Genomic DNA, 21,579 nt, shown 5'->3' on the forward strand with positions numbered 1-21,579 from the left:
CACGCTCCCAACAGCCACATCCCGACTGCCGGGAACTGCTTGTATGCACAAGTCTCCTGGCCAGAATGTCTATTGCCCTAACCCTGAGGCTGAAAGATATACTGTATAGAGTTAAAACAAAACAGCAGTCATGTAGCACTTTAAAGACTAACAACATAAATTATAAATTATTTTGTTAGTCTTTAAAGTGCTGCATGACTGTTGTTTTGTTTTGATAGAATATAGCCTAACATGGCTACCTCTCTGTTAATGTATAGAGTTATAATGCACCTAGGATTCCCCTCACAAAGGAAAATTGTAAGGATCTGCCAGGTTGATGACAAAGCAGCCTGATTAGCTTCACTACTGCTAGAATATACCCCAATTTAATTTATGAGGGATTATAGCCAAGAAGCCATATTAACAGAATCATCATTTCATCAAGGTTATTTTTTTTGGACAATCATCATCAAAATAATTATTTCTCATTCACTAAATCTGCCTGCAGGAGATTAAAAAGGTACTGTGAACATGAAGTTTAATCAATTTAAAAAAAAAAAAAGACAGATAGTGTTAACAGCTTCAGTGGCTACAGCTGCTTCTCAATCTCCCTGCTAATGTCTGTGGATTATCATCTTATTTTCCCAACATCTGTGTTAGCTACCCTCACAAAGATGAGGATAATAATGAAACTGACCATAGACTACATGCTGTCAAAATCACAGAGTAACTGAAACATTTTTTTTTCCTCGAGCCTTTCAGGTTCAACAAAATTAGGTGTTACAAGAAACAATAGCAGGCAAAATAATTTTAGGCAGAAGTTTATTTTCAAATTGACATGTTCCATTGAATACACAAAACAGTAACTTAGATTTTTGTTATAATAGTTCATTATAGATGGTTGTTTATTCTTCTCATGCAATACTCTTTCCCATAGAAAAAGGATCCTCATGGAAACCCATTTTCAGCTATAATTGTTTAATGGGCAATGAATAATTTATAATAATTAAATGTTTTTGCTGTAGGGTTATTTACACTTGTAATTAGGAAAAATGACAGTAATTAGAAAAATTAAAATGACCAAGTGCTTTAATTCTTCTCTTAAAAAATTCTTTGTAGCTATAAAATTTAATTGGTCCAGATTCTTCTTCTGATATTGCCTGTGCCCACACTTCGTCCCAAGTCCTACAAGCAGTTTACATGGGAACAACTTCTCACAAGAGGGCCGTGTCTACACTAGCCCCAAACTTCGAAATGGCTATGTAAATGGCTATGTAAATGGCCATTTCGAAGTTTACTAACGAAGCGCCGAAATACATATTCTGCGCCTCATTAGCATGTGGGTGGCCGCAGCACTTCGAAATTGACGCGGCTTGCCGCCATGCGGCTCGTCCCGACAGGGCTGCTTTTCCAAAGGACCCCGCCTACTTCGAAATCCCCTTATTCCTGTGAGCAGATGGGAATAAGGGGACTTCAAAGTAGGCGGGGTCCTTTCGAAAGGGAGCCCCATCAGGACGAGCCGCGTGGCGGCGAGCCGCGTCAATTTCAAAGCGCCGTGGCCGCCCGCATGCTAATGAGGGGCAGAATATGTATTTCGGCGCTTCGTTAGTAAACTTCGAAATGGCCATTTGAATGGCCATTTCGAAGTTTGGGGCTAGTGTAGACGTAGCCGAGTAGGCCCATTCAATTCTGTCAGACACCTCTTGTTTGTAATCATTATAGGTACTGCTTAATTTGCAGTTGAATTGTTGATGGGACTCAAGTGGTTAGGTGCTGGCGAGCAAGCAATTTTTTTACTTTCCTAACTGAGGTGGTAAGTCAAGAGGTGCTAGTTCTGTGAACAGCCAAGTCTAGATGGGCCGGAGCTCAGCACTGGCAAGCCCTGGCCCAAATAAAGCGCTGTATCTAAACTAAGTGTTGACAGGATGAGATCTTTTGCTTTGAAATGCTTCGTCAATGAGCACAGACAGTAGAAGGAGTGGTAGAGCAGAGTATAGGGTTCTTCGTAGTGAAACTGAGTTCCAAAGATGGAACAATCTTTATGGTTTAGAACTGTGTGCCTGCCTTTCTGAGTAGAGGGGGGATTAAAGTATTTCTCTGAAGTGTGCCCAAGCTATTAATACGGGAGACAATTCCAAGGTCTCTAAATCTTTGTGATTAACAAGAGTGCTGGTGTTTGAGTGACTCCTGAGCGACTAAGAAGTATAGCTGCAGAGATGGAAAGCTTCCTTATCTTTCTCTGTAGAGGACTGATCATATGAACTATGATTTGGCAGTCTTGTGACAGATAGCACACAAAAGCAAGTGTGTCAACAACTGAAAAAACATATTGGGTGTGAGACTCATTTCACTAATGCTGCATTTATACTACATTCCCCTTTTGAAAGAGGAATGCAAATGAGTGAGATCAGAAGTGCAAATGGACATGGGTTTACATATCTTGCACCTCATTTGCATATTCTCCCACGATCTTACTTCTGAAACAGCCTTTTCTGGAAGCAAAAACAGGCATGTTGATGGTGTTCCTTTGAAAATAAACCCTTTTTCAAAAGAACCCTTATTCCTGAAACAAAATAGGAAGGAGGGTTCTTTCAAAAATGGGGCTTATTTTTGAAGGAACACCATTTGCATGGCTGGTTTTGCTTCTGTAAAAGGCTGTTCCAGAAGTGAAACCATGGGAGAATATGCAAATGAGGTGCAAGATATATAAATCTGCATCTCATTTGCATTTTTGATCTCACTCATTTGCATTCCTCTTTCAAAAGGGGAATGTTGTCTAGATGCAGCCTCAGACTGCCATGATACCACTCTGGCAGTGTAAAGGGATCATTGAGGATCAGACCCAATTTTTTCCTTGCCATATATAAACAATGCACCCTTGTCATACACTGAAAAAGTTTATTGCATGTTACCAATTCAAATGCTGTTTGTTCTCTAAACCTTGTAGATGACTTCTTAACTCTTCTTTTCTTTTCCTACCTTCAATTCATTCCTTTTTTTAGGATAGACTGGCCTCCCAGCTTTGTTGGATTGCTTGTACAGTATCACGTCAGGTTGTAGGCATTGCAACCTAGTGGTTAGAGCAGGAGCCAGGCCAAATTGTCAGAATGGAGTTGAATGGTAGAACTGGCGTTATGGACAGGAGACAAGTTGATGGTCAGCCAGAAATCAGGCCAGAATGAGAACTGTGGTCAAGAGACAAGCCAGAGATCACAGCTCAGTGTTAGGGATGGAGTGTCTGGAGGGAAGCAGAGACTCAGCTTAGCACAATACCGGGTGCAGATTAGAGCAAGGACTGGTACAAGAAATAAACCTGTCTTAGCTGCTGGCATAGAGTGCATTGAGTGGCCACTGTGCTGCTACGGCTACAAGGGTGCCTAGTGATTGACATCCTTTCCCGTCCAGTCAGGGAGCACAGTCACATAGTGTGAGTTTACTGGGCCCACCCAAGATCCTCTCTTTGTCAGGTAACAATGCCAAGAGCCATCTGAATTCCTAACACATAATTGTATATTTACTTACTATTCACTGAAAGCTTTTAATTAAAAAAAATATGTTATTTGCTGCCCATGAACTTGTTCTGCCATCACTTAGGTCTAACATTGCTCATTTGACATGTCTTTGATATCTGGGAGATTTGCTCCCAGAAGTTGTCTTTTGGGAACAGAACTGTACCTTAGTGCACCTTGATTATTTCAAATTGTGTCCACTGAATGCCATATGAGCTTCTTGCAGCATCAGACGTTTGAAGGCTGCCAGGGAAAACCACCTTTCAAGCTTTGTTTTAAGGAAAACTTAAGGGTGAAATCCTCTTAGCTGCCTGAGATTAAGTCTTCTAATTGCACAAAAACTCTGAAAAGACCAGCTCTAGGCTCCCTAAGAAACTTCAGTGCCCACTGTGAAGGCCTGTGTGGTGAGGTCATCCTCTGAGTCAGAGACTAATCCATCTGAAGCAAGCTCCTCGGTAGCTTGGTATGGCTGGTAATACCAACAGTCTTTTGGTACTGAATGGGACAGCTAAGCCACAAGTTTAACTGACGAAAGTGTAAAAGCACTAGAAGCTGCTGAAGTTGTTCCTACACTCAGACTCTGTGTGTGGATAGGTTGGTAGCATTGATGTGATTCTTTTCCTAAAATTTCTTCTTCTAGAGGAATAGTACAAAATAGTGCTACAAAATAGTAAAAATCCTTCAGGCTTTAGAAACAACTCAGATTTAGTTTAGTGTGGCTAGAAATCACATTACAGAAAATTATTTCAAAGTTCCATCTTCAAGGTCAGAAAAGTCAGGAAAAGAGACTGCACAACGTTTAATCTCTCCTGGCTAAGATACGTATCAAGCCAATGCCACTGGGGAAAAGAGCACAGAGGTTTTTAATTTAGGTACTGCCAAATTCCCTGACATCTAAGGCCGAAAATTTAACATGGCAATATTTTTTTTCAAAATTGCATCTCTACGTATACTCTGTCATACTTGTTTTAGACCAGCCAAGTATGAAAACAGACAAGCTCTCTGAAGTACACAGTAGATAGCTTTCCCTTTCTCCACCCCTGCCCCCTGCTGCCCCAATAAGGTTATAGCTGTCCCAGTCCCCATTCTGGCCCCTGGATATCCCCTTGAGGTTATCCAGTACAATGGCCCCTGCTAGCAGACCCCTCCCTTTCCATTGTATGAGGAACAGTTGCATTCTAGGCATATCCCATTGTCCTGGCAAAACCAAACACTTACCTTGCTTTAAGTTATGATAAGAGGAAGCTGCCTTCCAAATTTTGTGGTTTTAGCTTTTGCCCTTTAAGACTTCTTGAACAAACAGACAGATGGACACATAGTCAGACAGACAGACTCACTGACAAACTCCCTGCCTTGGACTGGAGCAGGTGCCACAGGTATTCACAAACTGCTTAGTGGCAATTATTTCATCGCTTTGAAGATGAACAGCTGGCTGATCATAGACAGCATACTGGAAGGAATCCATGGATATATTATGCCACTTTTGGTGTGCTACGCCCCTGATAAACTATTCAATGTCACAGATTTTCCTGGAAAGTGCAGTACGTTGAAATCCTGACAGGCACGACTCAACTCAAAACCTTCTTTTAATTGAACTCTAGTTAGGGTTCAGGGCATTTTACATCTGGTAGGAATTGCCAGAGCTGGCAAGTATCTGTGAGGATGATGTCGATGGAGGGCTCATAAAGGGGATCACTCACCATGGTGGTCACACAGTGGCTGGGCAGGGTGAGGCAGATTCTTTTTTTCCAAGCACCTCCCTAAGGGCAGCCACTCGGATGCTGCAATTGTCTGCCCTTTCTGTGACTCAGTCCTCTGGCTAGGTGACATGTTTTGTGCTCTTTCTTCTTGGGGTATAAAAACATCCAGCAATGGGGCGGTCCCCTGGGCTAAGTGAATGGATTCCAGGTCTTTCCCAGGCTTGAAGTCTCAGTGACCTGACCCTTCTGTCTTCAGAGATGCCTCTCCTTTGGACTCTTTGTTTTGGGAGGTGGGGGGTTAGCTCCACTGTGTTGCCCCCTAGGTGTTGGTGGGGAACTCAGCTCACCCTGTCCTGGAAATGGGTTTTAATCCAGGGCTCAGGGTTAGCAGCCATGTGCTGTACCACTAAAGTGCTATACAGCTGCAACCCCAGACTGCTCCATACCAGACCCCTCTTTCTCAACAGATAAAATGAAGGCATTACATACCTGGAATCAAAGATAAAGTCTCAGAGCTTCTGAGACTCACCAGCCCCTTTATGTTTGGCAACATTCTGTACAGCTGAGCCTCAGATAGCAAGAGCTTCTTCTGATGGGCTCAACATGCAGGTCACTTCACTCCCAGTGTTTGCTGCCTTCCTGAGAGAGGCTGCTTTCCTTCTGAACTATTGCTCCAAGCCATGCTTACTTTGCAGGTGAAGCTACCCGGGTGCGTTATCCCTTCTCCACTTCTGTGGGGTTTGCACACTCTAGTACAGGCCCTGAGCAGCTGCAACGTTTAACTATCCACAGTGTATGTCCACATCAAACAAATTCAGTGGACCCTGAAGTCTCTGTGTTCTCAAGCCTTAGGGAGATCCATGCCATCTTGGTGCTTAACTACAAAGCTGTTGATGTTCTGAAGAAAGTTCAGAATAGAGTAATAGAAATGATTGGGAGGCTGGAGGAACTGACTTAAGAGGAAGCATGTGAATAGTCTACAAATGTTTAAAACAAGCAGGGGTGAGCAAACTTTTTATGTCGGGCTCCACTTTCTGTCTCCCTAACCTGTCTAATGTAATCCAAACTGTTGGAAATTTTGGTTACGTTCATATTAATAAAACCCTTTCAGCAGGTGTAAGAAAATATGTCTGTAGAATGTAAAAACTTTATTATTCAGGATACAAATGTGAATATACGTACATAAAACCAGAAACATATTTAAATATTTTTAATGAGAACGATGAGCCTGACATCCAGCAGCTGACTGTGCTGTGCCCCCCTCTTATGAAATTTCCCCCCCCCCGGGGGTCTGCTCCCCACTTTATGCACCCCTGGTTTAAAGCACACACCCAGGGCGAGAAGACTGCCTTAGTACTGTTTATGTTCTTGTTGCTATTCCATAACCAGATCTTTATTTCAGGTACATGTAACTACTTGAAAATATTCGTTAAAAACAATGTTCTCTAATATTTTAAACGTTTTGATGCCATAGTTTTCCTTTCACATTCTGTCCACTTTAGATGTGCTCGAGAATTTTTTGCACCATTTCCTATAGATCTTCAGAACTGCTGCGATAGTTCATGCTGACCTGTTTCCCTTTGCAATTGAGAACTGACTAAAGGTGACCGTACACATTTGGTTCAACAGATGATTAGAGAAAGGCAGTGGAGTCCACATGTTCTTACTCCCCTTGATGACTTTTGGTTTAGTTTCAGTATTGCCAGGGCATCTGTCATGTGATGGCACATTTAGAAAAAAAAATGAAGAATCAGGGAGGACAATAGTAACTTGTTTTCTTTCTTCAATCCAGTCAGTTATGGTGGGAATTTTTCAGGTACTATTCATAGACAGGCACAATCAAATTATAGACATGACAGGACAGGCCAAGCTGGCCAGTCACATTGCTGGTATTTCCACAGAATGATTAGGAAATAAAAGCTGAGCATGTACGTGTATTGTAAAACAATAATCTCCAGCTGAAATATCTCAGTTACACACACATACCCTTATTAACTTTAATGGCTAAATTAAGGCTCTTATCCTCAGTACACTTTTGATTTTTAATTTGAAGCAAAAATACAAAGAAAAATACAGTACTGATGCTCTGGAGTATCAATTCACAATAAAATTGCTCTGTATTGTATCACAGTAGTAAGGTACTTATAGTGAGCCACCATCAAATATTCCCTATTGCTTGTTATGCTTGTTAAATCAGGTTTGCTGTTCAGCAGTTTATGAAGCTGGCAACAATCTCATTGTCTGCTATCAAGTAGTTTGTTTCATGATGCAGAAGTTACAAAAACCTTTACATTTTTAGTGCTATTTGAAGCCGTCACTGATTCGCTTCAGATGCACACTTTAAACTATACCATAGCTAAAGATGTGCTGACCTACTTTTTGGGATAACTCTTTGGCAGTGGAAGTTCCAGTTTGTTCATTGCTGGCACTGGATTCTTGCTTTGAAAATTTGAATCCTGGCATGAAAGAATTAAATGAACTCTAGGTTTCTCGCAGTACACATTACTAGGGCGACCACATCTCCCTGTCCCAAATATGGGACAGGGAGATACGGGGTGTGGAGGGGCAGCTCCTCCAAGCCCCGGGGAGTTGAGAAGGAGGAGGCAGTCCCCAGTACTCCTCAGGAGCCTGGGGAAGCAGCCGCCGCCGGTGCTTCCCGAGCCCTGGAGCAGCGGCAGGGACACGGCAGCCACCCAAGTTCCCCCTGCTTCCCCAAGGCTCGGGGAACAGACTCCCACCAGCAGCTGTACAGCTGTTTGCAGAAAAGGTCAGCGGTGGGAGGCCCAAATATGGGACAATTAGTCCCTTTTAAAAAATAAGTAGGGACGCCTTTGTGGCGTCCCAAATACGGGACTATCCCACCTAATAAGGGAAGGATGGTCACCCTACGCATTACAAACAAGAGGATTGTTGGTAAATATCTCTACAGAAATCAAAAGTGAACAGGTTAAATTATGAAAAAGATTTTGTAAAGAAGAAAGATCCAAACTTCCTGTAATTTCTCTTTGAGACAAAGAATTTTGAAATTTGCTGCATATTGATTCAGTAGGTTGTACTCTCTCACAGAACACAGAATAAGTTTCTCTTCCTGAATTATTATTAGAAGTATTTAAAGCTATTTCATTTTTTTTGCTGCCAGGGCATCAAGTAAGTGCCTCTTTATCACTATGTTGTTTAATACATGTCATATTAGTGTGTTACTTATTTGACTTGTGAATTTTCCATGACGACAGCGAACAGAAAACTCCAAAATGCTGGAACAGACACATTTTCATTAAACAGGTCTGTTGCGGTTGTGGCTTTATCTCATGAATTATAATATCTTGCTAAGAAGTGTGCTGTTTTATTTCCCCATTGCAAGTTCATCAAACAGAAAATGTTCTGAGCTGCTGGGAAGAGAAAAATTTGACAGGTGTGAACTAATAAAAATCAGCATTTTAAGCTCTGAGGATGTATTTTGTTCACATAGCAATTAAAAAGTGTATGCAACCATTCCTCACCATGCACAAGCATATTTGCAATGCAATTTTTTAATTTAACTTCCACCTTCTTGGTCATCCAGGCCGTATTGTGCCGTATTGTGCCAAAAGTGACACTATTGCTGATTAAATTGGTACAATTGCCATGTTAGCCCACAATCGTGTCGCTTCCTCTTCCTCTTCCACAGCAGAACTTCACTCCATTTATAGATGCAGTGTGGATGATAGAAAAAGAATGTGGAAGTATGTCCCTAAGTTTGCATTTGTAAGCTATATCGAAAGTACGGTATGCAGTGCAATAGAGGAACAGAGAGTAACTCTCTGAAGTTCACACACTGGAACTCATAGTGCCTGGATAATCCCTGAGTGCCTGCTACCAAGTTGAAAAAATGTTATGTCCCACTTGTGAAGACAACAGCATCTTGCATGTGACAGTTAATTATTATTTCATTTTTACTATCTATTTAGACATACAACTAAAGTTAAATGAATTCTAACATGTTAACACCTAAAGGCTTCAAAATATGATTTTTCTTACAGTGGCTTTAAATTTCCAGACACCTGGACTACAAATGGACCTGCAAAATGGAAAATTTTTGGACAATGGTGGTTGTGGCTATCTTCTAAAACCAGAATTCATGAGAGGTACCACTACTGACTTCAATCCATATAATGTAGCAGGAGACAACACTCCACTAACTCTTTTAATAAGGGTAAGCATGGTTTATTGGGAATCTCATTTATAACTTATGGAAATATCTTTTATTTAATTAGCTGAACTGTATCAACTGATTCTCCTTCATATTTATTATTGGTACATTTTATTTTTTTCTTCAAAAGCTCATTTTGCTGTAATCTTGTTGGTTAACATAGAAGTGTAAAGTTCTTAAGTGGCATAGTATCATTGGACTCTATTCAATACTGCCCATATGGTTTCCTACTTTCATTTCACATCATTTGGATTAAAGACACTTCTTTCCCTTGAAAAGGTAAAATGTTTGAGGAAACAAACGACTTGTACAAAATAGTGTCTAAAACCATAAACCTAGCTTGTACTGAGGTAGATATCTGATTACCTTATGAAATGAATGAGCTGCACTTGTATAAAGTTATGTTTACATCTTTAGTATACAGTGCCGTTGTTGTACACTGAGGCTGTTCTACACTAGCAAGTTCTTTCGAAAGATCCCACGGAGGGGATACACACAAAAAAGTGCTGAGGGCTGACTGCCCTTGGTCCTGCCCCTTCTTCCTTTGGCTCTCTGCACAGAGCTGCCCTTCCATACCTTGCCTCAGGGTCTGTGGTGCCTGTTAGCTCCAACGGTGACCACCTGGCACCTCTGGAATGACTGAGAAATGATAGACAGATTAGCAACTACTTTGAAGACACAAGCTGTAAAGCCAAGGGGTGGCCCTAAACCTAGAAGTGAGATGGAGAATTTTATTAGTTTGTTCTGTGGAGTAACCTGAAGTGCTTGGTACACTCCAAGGCTACGTCTACACTAGCATGCTACATCGAAGTAGCCTATGTTGATGTAAGGACTTCGAAATAGGCTACTTTGATGCGTATCATCTATACATCCTCCAGGGCTGGTGTCGTCGACATTTAACGCTGAAGTAGTGACGGAGAACGTTGAAAGGAGCTGCCCCAGAAGGAAATGCAGAGCATCCACACACACATATGCTCTCTGTCAAAATAAGGGGCCAGCGAACCCCCAAGCCACTCCCTTAAAGGGCCCCTTCCAGACACACTCAGCCTGCACAGCACGAGATCCACAGAGCCGACAACTGGTTGCAGACCCTGTGCACGTAGCATGGACCCCCAGCTGTAGCAGCAGCAGAAGCAGCAGCAGCCAGAAGCCCTGGGCTAAGGGCTGCTGCACGCGGTGACCATAGAGACCCGCAGGGGCTGGACAGAGTGTCTCTCAACCCCTCAGCTGATGGCCACCATGGAGGACCCTGCTATTTTGAAGTAGCGGGACGCAGATCGTCTACACACGCCCTGCTTCAAAGTTGAATGTTGAAGTAGGGCGCTATTCCCATCTTTGGATGGGAATAGCGATTTCGATGTCTCGCCGCCTAAAGTTGATTTCAACATCGAAATAGCACATGGCACATGTAGACGCGACGCGTGCTATTTCGACGTTGTGCCAGCTACTTCGAAGTAGCTGGCTAGTGTAGACGCACCCCAAGTGTTTGGTACACTGCCAACCATTGCAAATAGACAATGTGCAGCCATCAATATTTACATTTATCTTAAGGAGACTGGGTCTTCTTTCAACTATGATTTATAAATTTACACTGAGCTAAAAACTGATGAAGTAAAACAGGCTTTTATGGTCACAGCAAGGGCAGGATGAAGCACTATAAGCACTAATTTGTCATTTGCTCTTCATTAAATATTAGGTATATCACATATACTATGATAACATTAATTTGGTAAAGACTGACTTGTAAAGATTTGGATGGCATCCTCTGTGCTTTACTGTCACACAAATCTGGGCTTTCATTTGAAAAAGCTCTTACAATAGATATTATTATGAAAGAGTCAGTTTCTTCTTTTTAACTCCAAATAGAAACTTTCAAATTCTCGATCATTAGAAAAGTAGTTCCACAGTGAAAAGGTATCTCTGACCATACTGTATACTACTTATTTAAATGCTACTGAATTAGCATAGAATTAATGGATCATTGATGTTTCATTTCTGTCAGTGAAATGAACTGCAGGAATAAAACATTAATTAGATAGGGATTGTAGCCTGATTACACAATGTGTGTGCCTTATTCAGCACATCGTACTAGCTTAGTTGTGAGCACACTGATTACATGATGGACATGAATTAATGATTTCAATCTCTCATGCGTATACATTAATTATATTATTCGTTATTTATCTAGCATTACAGGAGATGAGGTGAAAACCTGGGCTGTGGTCTAGTGGTGAGACAGGATGATCAGTAGCATAAATGAAGTAAGGGTGCATGGAAGAGTGAGCACTCACAAGCAGAAATTTAGGCTGATAGTAGAGTTTAAGAATGATCAGGCTAGGTAGTGGGACATGCAAGGCAGCAGTGACATTTCAGAGATGCCGTGATAGAGCGGAGTGATGGACTGGAGGCTTCACAAGATAGAAGTGATAAGGTTAGAGTGTGGGGAAGCCGGCAACACTGGGGCTGTGGTTATACTAGCCCCCTTCTTTCGGAGGGGGCATGGTAGTGAGGCACTTCAGCAGATGCTAACGAGGTGCTGCCATGAATATGCAGTGCCTCATTAACATAATGGTGTCCACGCGTGCTTCAAAAGTGCTGTGTAGAAGGGGGCCTTTGGAAAGGACCCCCTGATTTTGAAAGCCCTACTTCTCAGAACCAAATGGGAAGAAGAGGCTTTCGAAGTCAGGGGGTCCTTTTGAAAGGCCTCCGGCTACATGGGCAGCGTGCATTTCAAAAGCAGCACTATTGAAGAGCGTGCAGCTGCCATGATGCTAATGAGGTGCTGCATATTCATGGAAGCACCTCATTAGCATCTGACGAAGTGCCTCATTACCATGCCCCTTCTGAAAGGAGGGGCTAGTGTGGGCCACAGCCTGAAAGATAGGAGAGATGGCGGTTAGAGAAAGGAAATTCAGCAGCATGAGTCAAAGACAAAACCGACAATAAGAAAAGAGAGTGAATTAATTACCAGGCTCATAAATGGGGGAAACCAGCTTGCTATTTGCACAAGGCACAAGTAAACTAAAGAAACAATGTCCCCTTTATGAAGGTTATTCTCAGGTGCTTCATTAGCCAAGAGAAAAGCTGAACGGGGATTAATGTGAGCTTGTGGAAATTTACTAAACCCTGTGCATTGCTCTGTCCATGTGGCTGAGTTGCTTCCAGCCTAACTCCCACGTTTCCTGTATCCCATCTGCCAACAGTGGCCAGTGCCAGGTGCCCCAGAAGGGGTGGACTTAAGATGATCAAGCAACTTGCCTCTTGCCATCCACTCCAGCCTTTGACAAACAGGGGCCAGGGACACTATTCCTACCCGCTGGCTATTAGCCTTTTATGGACCTAAGCTCCATGAATTTATCTCGCTCTTCTTTGAACTCTGTTATAGTCCTAGCCTTCACCACCTTCTCTGGCAAGGAGTTCCAAAGGTTGACTGTGCGCTGTGTGAAAAAGGACTTCTTTTTAATAGTTTTAAACCTGCTACCCATTAATTTCCTTTGGGCCTTGTTGACCCTTGCCCCCAAATTTGAAGGGGGCATGTTAATTAGGGCGATGGGAGATTACTAATGAAGCACTGCGGTGAATATGCAGCACTTCATTAGGCTAATTTTCCCCTGCAGCAATGTCGCAGCATCAGACTTTGAAGTGGTGGCATGCACGTAGCCATGGGCACTTCAAAGTGCCTGCACTACTTCGAACTGCCTTTACTCCACAAAATTTTGAGGAGTAAAGGCACTTCGAAGTAGTGTGGGCACTTCAAAGTGCCTGCAGCTACATGTATGCTGGCACTTCAAAGTCTGACGCTTCGAAGTTGGCACGGGAGAATTAGCGTAATAAAATGCTGCATATTCACTGCAGCACTTCATTAGTAATCCCCCATTGCCCTGATTAACATGCCCCCTTCGAAGCTGGGGGCAAGTATAGATCCAGCCTTGGTGTCCTCTAGTTCTTATATTACAGGAACAAGTAAATAACTTTTCTCTATTCACACTCTCCACACCACTCATGATTTTATATACCTCTATCTTATCCCCCCTCAGTCTCCTCTTTTCTAAACTGAAAGGTCCCAGTTTCTTTATTTGCTCCTCGTATGGGACCTATTCCACACCCCCAATCATTTTAGTTGCCCTTTTCTGAACCTGTTCTAGTGTCAAAATATCTTTTTTGAGGTGAGGAGACTATGTTTGTACACAGTATTCAAGATGTGGGCTTACCATAGTTTTTATACAGGGGAAGTAGGATATTCTTTTTCTTATTTTCTATCCCTTTTTAAATAATTCCTAATATCCTATTTGCTTTTTTGACTGCCACTGCACACTGTGTGGATGTTTTCAGAGAACTATCCACAATAATCTCAAGATCTCTTTCCTGATTAGTTGTAGCTAAATTAGCCCCCATCCTATTGTATGTATACTTGTTTTTTCACAATGTGCGTTACTTTACACTTATCCACATTAAATTTAATTTGCCATTTTATTGCCCTATCACTCAGCTTGGTGAGATATTTTTGAAGTTCTTCACAGTTTGCTTTCGTCTTGACTATTTTAAACAGTTTAGTATCATCCACAAACTTTACCACCTCACTACTTACCCCTTTCTCTAGATCACTTATGAATAAGTTGACTTCGACGGGTCCTAGGACTGACACTTGGGGAACACCACTCATTACCCTTCTCCATTCAGAAGACTCCTGAAGGCCTGCTCCACCACATTTCAGGCCTGGTTGAGGAGCATGTTAAATGCATAAGCAAAGGCAGCAGTGGGTATGCAGCATCCACCACCATGCAGATGAGCATGGTCACATCCCCCACCCTGATCTCTTAATGACAGACATATGTCCCAGCCTCCATGAGGAGGTAGAGCTTGGAATTACGGAACACACAGGCCTTGTGTGTCCATTCTGTCCAGCCTACATAAATGTCAATGAAGCAGGCCTTGCTGTCCACTAGTGCCTGGAGTCCTACTGAGTGGTAGCCTTTTCTGTCGATGTACATTCTGGTGCTGTGTTCTGATGTGCAGGTGTGGTAAGCGTCCTATCTGAGGCACCCAAGCAATTTGGGAAGTTGAGCACAGCGAATCCCATGATGGCTGTGTCCACATTCCCCACACAGATGACCCTGTGCAGCAGCATTGCTTTGATGGCACATAAAACCTGCATGGGAGGGAGGGCATGCAATCTCATGACGGTCTGATGGGGCGTGCCTGGGACATAGCCTCCCCCGACTCTTCTCTCCCCATCCCCTCCTGGCCATCACCCCCCCCCCCGGGCACCTTCTCCGTGCCCCCTTCCAGCCACCTCCCCCCTGTCCTTCTCCCACTGCTCTCCCAGCTGCCAAGTGTCCCCCTTGGCTGAGATCCACCTTACCCGTCCTTATACTGGGTACATGAACTGAGCATGCCTAACGTCCATTATGACAACCCCAATTGTGGTCTTGCCCATGCCAAACTGGTGCCCCACAGACCAGTGGCTGTCCAGGGTGGCCAGTTTCCAGAGGACGATTGTCCCCTATTTGTCAAGGTATAGGGTGGGCCTCATGAGGGTGTCCCATGCCTCAAAGTGGGGGCGAGCCTGCAACAGAGCTCCTGGAACTTCTGCTTGCTCATTCAGAAATTCTGTCGCCATTGGGCATTGTCCCAGTCACCCAGCACCAGTCACAGCTGCTGAGATGTCCCCAGAGGTGCTAAGCAGGTTGGGGTGGGCGCTAGTGAGATCCCGGGTCAAGTAGCTCCAGGGTCCCAGTGGGAGAGATCACCCACATGAGGAGCTGGAGGATGGCAGTGAGCAATGTGCAGAGGTGGCCGACCAAGGCATGGAGGATGACTAGCTAAACGACAAGGAGCTGCTGCTGGGGGTCCATCGGGACAGGCTTCCATGCACCATCCTGTCCATGCTGGGGGGCTTCAGGGCTTGTGACAGCTCAGTGGGCCTGAGTGAGTGCAGGGCGGGGATGTTTGGGAGGAGCCCTTTAATTGAGTGGCTAGCTGTGGGCCCTGGAAGGGCTTGGCAGCTATGCCACCCGCTCCCTGGCATTTCCTGGCCTGTTCTTTCCCAAGAGTGGCCGTGGGTGTGTGGAACCTCCCTTTCGAAAGGGCAGATCGAAAGCTTAAAAGCCTTTTGTGTGTAGATGTGCTCTTTCGAAGGATGGTCTTCCAGAGGATATCATCCGAAAGATCATCTCTCAAACGAGCGCTGTAGTGTAGACGTACCTTATGAGTCTAGAATGAACCTTAGGTGACTTGAGGTGTCTAAAAGCAGATGAAACCCTCAGAGAGGTTACTAACATTTGACTGCAGAGGTGAAGGAACTGAAATGGTACAGGGTAATCTCGCTTATGTGCACCCTCTGACATCAAATGCTAATGTCACTCTTCTGCAGCCTCAATGGATGCATCTTGGGTAGCAGTTTCATGAATCAGATGACAGGGATTAGCAAACCCATTAGCGGGAATTCACATAGGTTATCATTAATTAAACAGCAACTTTCCATAGCTAATGATTGAATGAGATCTGCTTAAAGTGCTTGAACTTTGATAAAAAACCAAAACCAAGAATCACATTATTTTCCAGGAATATTATTTGGCTGTGTAGCTTTTAAGATAATTAAACTGAGAAACAAATTAGCCAGGAACTGAATTAATTTTGAGGCATGGTTTCAATTACATTTCAGCTGGTATATAGTCTTTTGAATAAATTCCTATGCAGCTCCTACTTCATATGCTATATTGTACTGAGCAATTGTTGACTGTACAGCTTAATGCTAAAATTACATTTTCTAGCCCAGATGTGGTCTTATGTATTATTTTTATTTTACAGATTATTAGTGGTTATCAGTTACCACCTAGTAACCTCTCCAGGACGAATAAAGCTGATCCTTTAGTCCAGATAGAAATTCACGGTGTTCCAGAAGATCAAATAAAACAACAGACTTGTGTCATAAAAGGCAATGGTAAGCACAACATAGTCTAATGTCTACACATCATTTCAATAATGTTTTTGCAGAATAGCGTTCTATCATATAGAAGATGTTTCTCCAGTAATTCACTCCAGAGTAAGAAGGTGTGCTGCAGTGACTAACTGCAAAAGTGGGCACTAGGCGTAAAGACTGCTCAACAAAAATAACAAGCATGGCAAACTGTGTCCCAAGAAGATTAATCTGAAAGAGGAAAGTAAATGTGAAGGTTGAAAGTAGATTTTTTTTCTTGAACCCACCTTTAAGTAACCAGAATGTTTGTATGACCAATGATGGATTATCAGTCACAGAGACTGAAGTCTACTGTTTACACATAAAACTGATAACACATGGACAGCTTCCCCTGGCTTAACCTTACCTATTCCATTGTGCTGCAACCTGGCCTGACATGGAGGAACTATCTCCACCAGTCACAGTGTAGTTCCTCAGTGCAGAAAGAAGTGACTCAGTGAAAGTAGTGCTGGTGCAGAGCTGGCTCAGGAGACCAGCTGGCAGACTCTATGTTCACAGACTAGTGCGTACATACCATCTTAGTTCCTGGGAGCTCAATATAAGTGGGGTCAGCACAAACTATACCCACCAAAGTACATGTCTGTGTGCTCTTCACACGTCATCTGGTGGAGCTTATGCAGCATTGTCTCTGTGTGGAAATAGTCCTCGTTGCTGAGCAGAAGACAGGTGTCACTAAGGGAGAACCACAAAGCAGGTTTTTTTTTCTTTTTGCGTTCACTATGGCTGTGGTCACACACAGCCAACACTTTGAAATGGCCACATTAAAGGCCAAATTGAAGAATACTAATGAGGCTCTGAAATGAATATTCAGCAGCTCATTAGCATGCTGCTGGCTGTGGCCCTTGAAAAGTGCCACTTTCGAATGTGCACAGTTCGGCTACACGGGGGGTCCTTTTTGAAAGGACCACGCATGTCCTCAGCTGAGGGGAAGAAGGGGATTTCGAAATGCATGGGGGCCTTTCGAAAAGGACACCCGTATAGCTGAGTCACTCCTGTTTGAAAGCGGCACTTTCCAAGCACCGTGGCTGGCAGCATGCTAATGAGGCACTGAATATGCATGTAAGAGCCTCATTAGTATTCTTCGATTTGGCCATTAGGATGGCCATTTCTGTGTTTTGGCCAAGTGTGGCTGGAGCCTATGAGTCCTTTGTTAGAAGCAGCATCCGTTCCTGCTGCCCCATAACACTGGGTTGTTACAGCACATTGACGTACCATGTTGGGGCAGACCATTCTCACAATGCAGTACCCTATCAATGCTTCCCAATCGATTTGGTGTACTCTGTGTTGAATGCTAATGAAGAATTTTCTTCTGGGAACCACTAATTCTTTGGAGTGAAGCAAGTAGCTGCCTCTTACTTTTTAACAGTTGCATTTTATTCCCCTTTTCTTCTTTTTCTATAAGGCAGCTTTCTTAGTAACCATTGTCTCAATAAGGAGAGCAGGATACATGATCACTGTGATTTCTGATTCTCCCTGTAAGTTTATTCATTGAAACAAGAACTCATTCTGTGCCCCAGTTTATCTCCTTTGTACCCTCGTTTGTCTAGTGCTTGCCTCAATCCCAAAGCAATAAAAGAGAAACGTTGGCACAGTCTTGAGATTACTAGGGCTAGAACAAATTTTATTTGACCACCACCTCTAAACCAGGAACTCATAGTCCCTTTTTGTTCTCTTCAGTACAAGTGGCTCCGTCTTCTGATTTGGATTGATCAGTGTGTAGGTAACGCATGACAAATGTTTATAAAAAGTGCCCAGAGGGTCTAGTCTTGTTGTAGCTCACTCCCCTTGCAGAGAGGGACACTAGCTTTGCTGACTGAAGACTGGAAAAAGTAAGAACTGCTTTTTGGTTGTCTTTACTCCCGACTCTACAAAAAAGGTCTGAGCCTGCACCAGTGCAGCTAGGGGGAATTGTGCTATTGAGTTCAATGGGCACAGAATCATGCACAGAATCATGCACAGAAGGAGGTGCAGCCACCAAAGAGCAGTGGAAAGCATAGCTCAAAAATGAATGGCAAGAAATGAAGTTCTCAGTCTTTTTCCAATCAGTTGATGTGTTTGTATAGGATGCTGTATGTATTACAGTTGTTTTCTCTTTCTCTTTCCACCCTGTTCTGCCCCACCCCCTGCAGCTCTGTGCCCTAGGTGGAATGAAAGTTTTACTTTTAACATTCAAGTTCCAGAACTGGCATTAATACGCTTCTCTGTGCGAGATCAGATATCGCTGGCTGCAAACGAGTTCCTTGGCCAATATACTTTACCGCTTCTGAGCATGCATAAAGGTATTATTACTTCCACCAAATGCAAACTACATACTACAGAACAAAAATCTACCAAAGCATAAGCTTTTACTATTTGCCTATTATATGCTGTAGGCTTATTACACATGAAAAAATTGTTATTAGAAGCAACAGATGTGGAGTGGCATTCATCACGTTTATGGGGCATTGTTAGCTATGACGATTAGAGTCTCAGTGAATGCTGACCTACAGTACTGAAGCTGAAGAAAATATTACTTATGGGCAGTGGTACCTATGGCAGTATTAATCCTCTTACATTATACATAGCATCCATTCAGAGTGTGTTATAGCACCAGCTGTTAGGAGGCATGACTGTGAAAAGAACAGTCAGTCAAGACCAGTATAAAGGCACCAGATTGCCCATGTTTTACTCAGTCCAGAACCTATAAAAGCAAGAGGGGGTAGGCAATAAAGACTCAGGCAAACTCTTTTTGTGACTTTTCATAATGGACACAGATGGAATAATTACTGGTAATTTCCCTTTGTTATATTAGTATATCTCCTTCTTTCCTATCTGATGAATAAAATCCAAACAAATATCAGATGTAGAAGCCACTATTTCAGGAAGAGGTTGGCTTACCTAAACTGGTTGCTTATTGCATTTGATTTCCAAAATAACTTCTTACAAACACACAGCCCTAACCTGCGCTGGGGAATTAATGTGTATAGATTTGCCTGCTATGCTTTGCTTCCCTACAGACGTCATCCATCAATGCCTCAGTACTCTCTTGTTGAAGATCCATCTTGTTAAATGATTTTCAAGGCACATTGGGAAGGAGCTATAGGCCCTTTGGTAACCCAGATGGATACAGTCTATGAGCCAAACTGATATAATTGTTACACAGATTTCAACTTTTCTGTGGCTATAAAACACCGAGAACTTCTGATTGATAAAAAATTCCTTCTTTTGGGACAGATAAAATGTCAACAAAGTTATAAACATCAAGAACACAAGTCATTTTCTTGGCAGCAGATAAGAGTTCAGATCAAAATTAGGCAATTCAATGTGCTGATTAATGTTATTCATTTATATGTGTAGCCTGCCCAGCTCCCTGAAAGGTGGGAAAAAATCTACATAAACAGAAAAGTAATCAAAACAGAAAAGGCTGTGCTTTACATCACCATTAAATTTGGCCCAAACAATAAGTCTTGCAGTTCTTTCTGAAGGCTGTGCTTGGGTTCAGAATGAGTTCCGAAGTTAGGGACAATCAGCTGTTAAGTCTATCAGGTGATTTCACCCCTCTTTTTGGAAAAAAGAGAAAGAGGTACAATAAAATTTTCACAAGTGATTTAGTGACTCTAGAACCTCAAATCCATTTTTACTTATGTGTCTATGACTATCTCTACACTACCCCAGATGATCAACCTGCTCGGGATCGATCTTCCAGGGTTTGATTTTGCGTGTCTGGTAGGGACATGCAAAATCAACCTACCGGGGTTGGCATTTGAGCCCTGTATTCCTCACTTCTCACGAGGACTCGGGGAGGGTGAAGGGAGAAACTCTTCCATCACCCTTCTTCAGTGAGGATAGCCAGCTAAGTCGATTACAGATATATCACTTTTAGCTACACAATTGCCAGAGCTGGAACTGTGTATCTGAAATTGACTTACTTTCTCTGGTGCAGACATAGTTTAAGGGCTAGGCTACATTACTGTACTATATTGGTACAACTGTATCATTGCTCCTTTGCCATTGTATTGAATTGGACATGGTACATCAATAGGAGAGATCTTTCCTGTCAGCATAATTACTCCACTTTTCCCAATGACATAGCATGTTGTGGACATCACTGTAAGTCAATGTAACTCACATACTCAGGGTTAAGTGCTTTTTCATACCACTGGGCAATGTAAGTTACATGGACAGTGGTGGTAACATAGACAAATCCTAAATTATAGAACTTTTGAAAATATGACAGCAATGCGTGAAAATGTTACTTGCAATGTTTGAGGCTGCAAACCACTGAGGTAGCAGTGGGCAGCTTTGGTTTTATATCAGTCCTAGTGATTTCCTTTCCCCCCCTCCACTTACTTCCTTTTGGCTAGTAAGTTATAAAGCTGATTATGAAGTCTTTCCCTGGGTTGGAAAAGAGGAGATCAGAGAAAAAAGATGTTGTTGTTTGCAGAACACTTACTATTTTACAAGCTAAATCTGCACACCTATTTCTTCATCTGTTTGAATGTACATAATATTTTGTGAAACTGCAAGAAACCAGTTCTAAATTTCCTTTGTGCATATAAAATGAAGCCAAATAATGGATCTTAAATATGGTTGCGAAACTTTGCTTAAGTTTATTTGTAGATATTTTTGGATTGCCAATGGGCCATTTTTAACAGGGCTAGGAAACCTTCCACTTCTATTTCTCACCTCATTTTGTTAGCTCACTACTATTGCAGCATAGTTTCTTTTACCAGAACATTGTCATTCTTCCCTCACAGGTTAATCAATATGGGATGTTCTAAAAGTAATCTTATGGATACCAAGTGCACCCTTTCCAAATCCTTGCCAGTCCTGTAGCAGAAGTCTGTAGGGCCATGTAAATCACAACTTACACATCAGTGAAGGTGTTGAAGCTACGCTAACATTAGTTGTGTTTATCACCACTGAATGCCAGGAGAATTAAAATGCTAGAAAGTTTAGAGAACCATTGTATTAACACGTGTTACTGTATATATCTGTATGTATGTATTTTGATTTACTTGAATGAAAGGATTTGTTTAGACAACTATAAATGATACTTCAGTTGTATAGTAAATATGTCCACTATTGTTTTTTTCAATTAAAACACCATAAAGTCTACATTTGTATTTAATAAATCAATTTAACGTTATTACATTTACAGGTTATCGCCACATTCCTCTGTATTCCAAGCTTGGTGACAGACTTGATCCTGCATCGCTCTTTGTGTATATTTGGTACTATTAA

At 42.4% G+C, this 21,579-nt stretch overlaps 1 protein-coding gene across 1 annotated transcript in view; it reads left to right on the forward strand.

The window, feature by feature from the left end:
• Nucleotides 1-21,579, forward strand: part of PLCZ1 (phospholipase C zeta 1) — a 113,939-nt gene extending 92,360 nt beyond the window's left edge. The window contains exons 10-13 of the mRNA XM_074998916.1: nucleotides 9,208-9,380; nucleotides 16,188-16,320; nucleotides 18,486-18,635; nucleotides 21,497-21,579. Of these exons, the coding sequence (XP_074855017.1) occupies nucleotides 9,208-9,380; nucleotides 16,188-16,320; nucleotides 18,486-18,635; nucleotides 21,497-21,579 (539 nt within the window). The remainder of the gene's footprint in view (nucleotides 1-9,207; nucleotides 9,381-16,187; nucleotides 16,321-18,485; nucleotides 18,636-21,496) is intronic.

Source organism: Carettochelys insculpta, chromosome 1 (assembly GCF_033958435.1).
Source record: "Carettochelys insculpta isolate YL-2023 chromosome 1, ASM3395843v1, whole genome shotgun sequence".
NCBI lineage: Eukaryota > Metazoa > Chordata > Testudines > Carettochelyidae > Carettochelys > Carettochelys insculpta.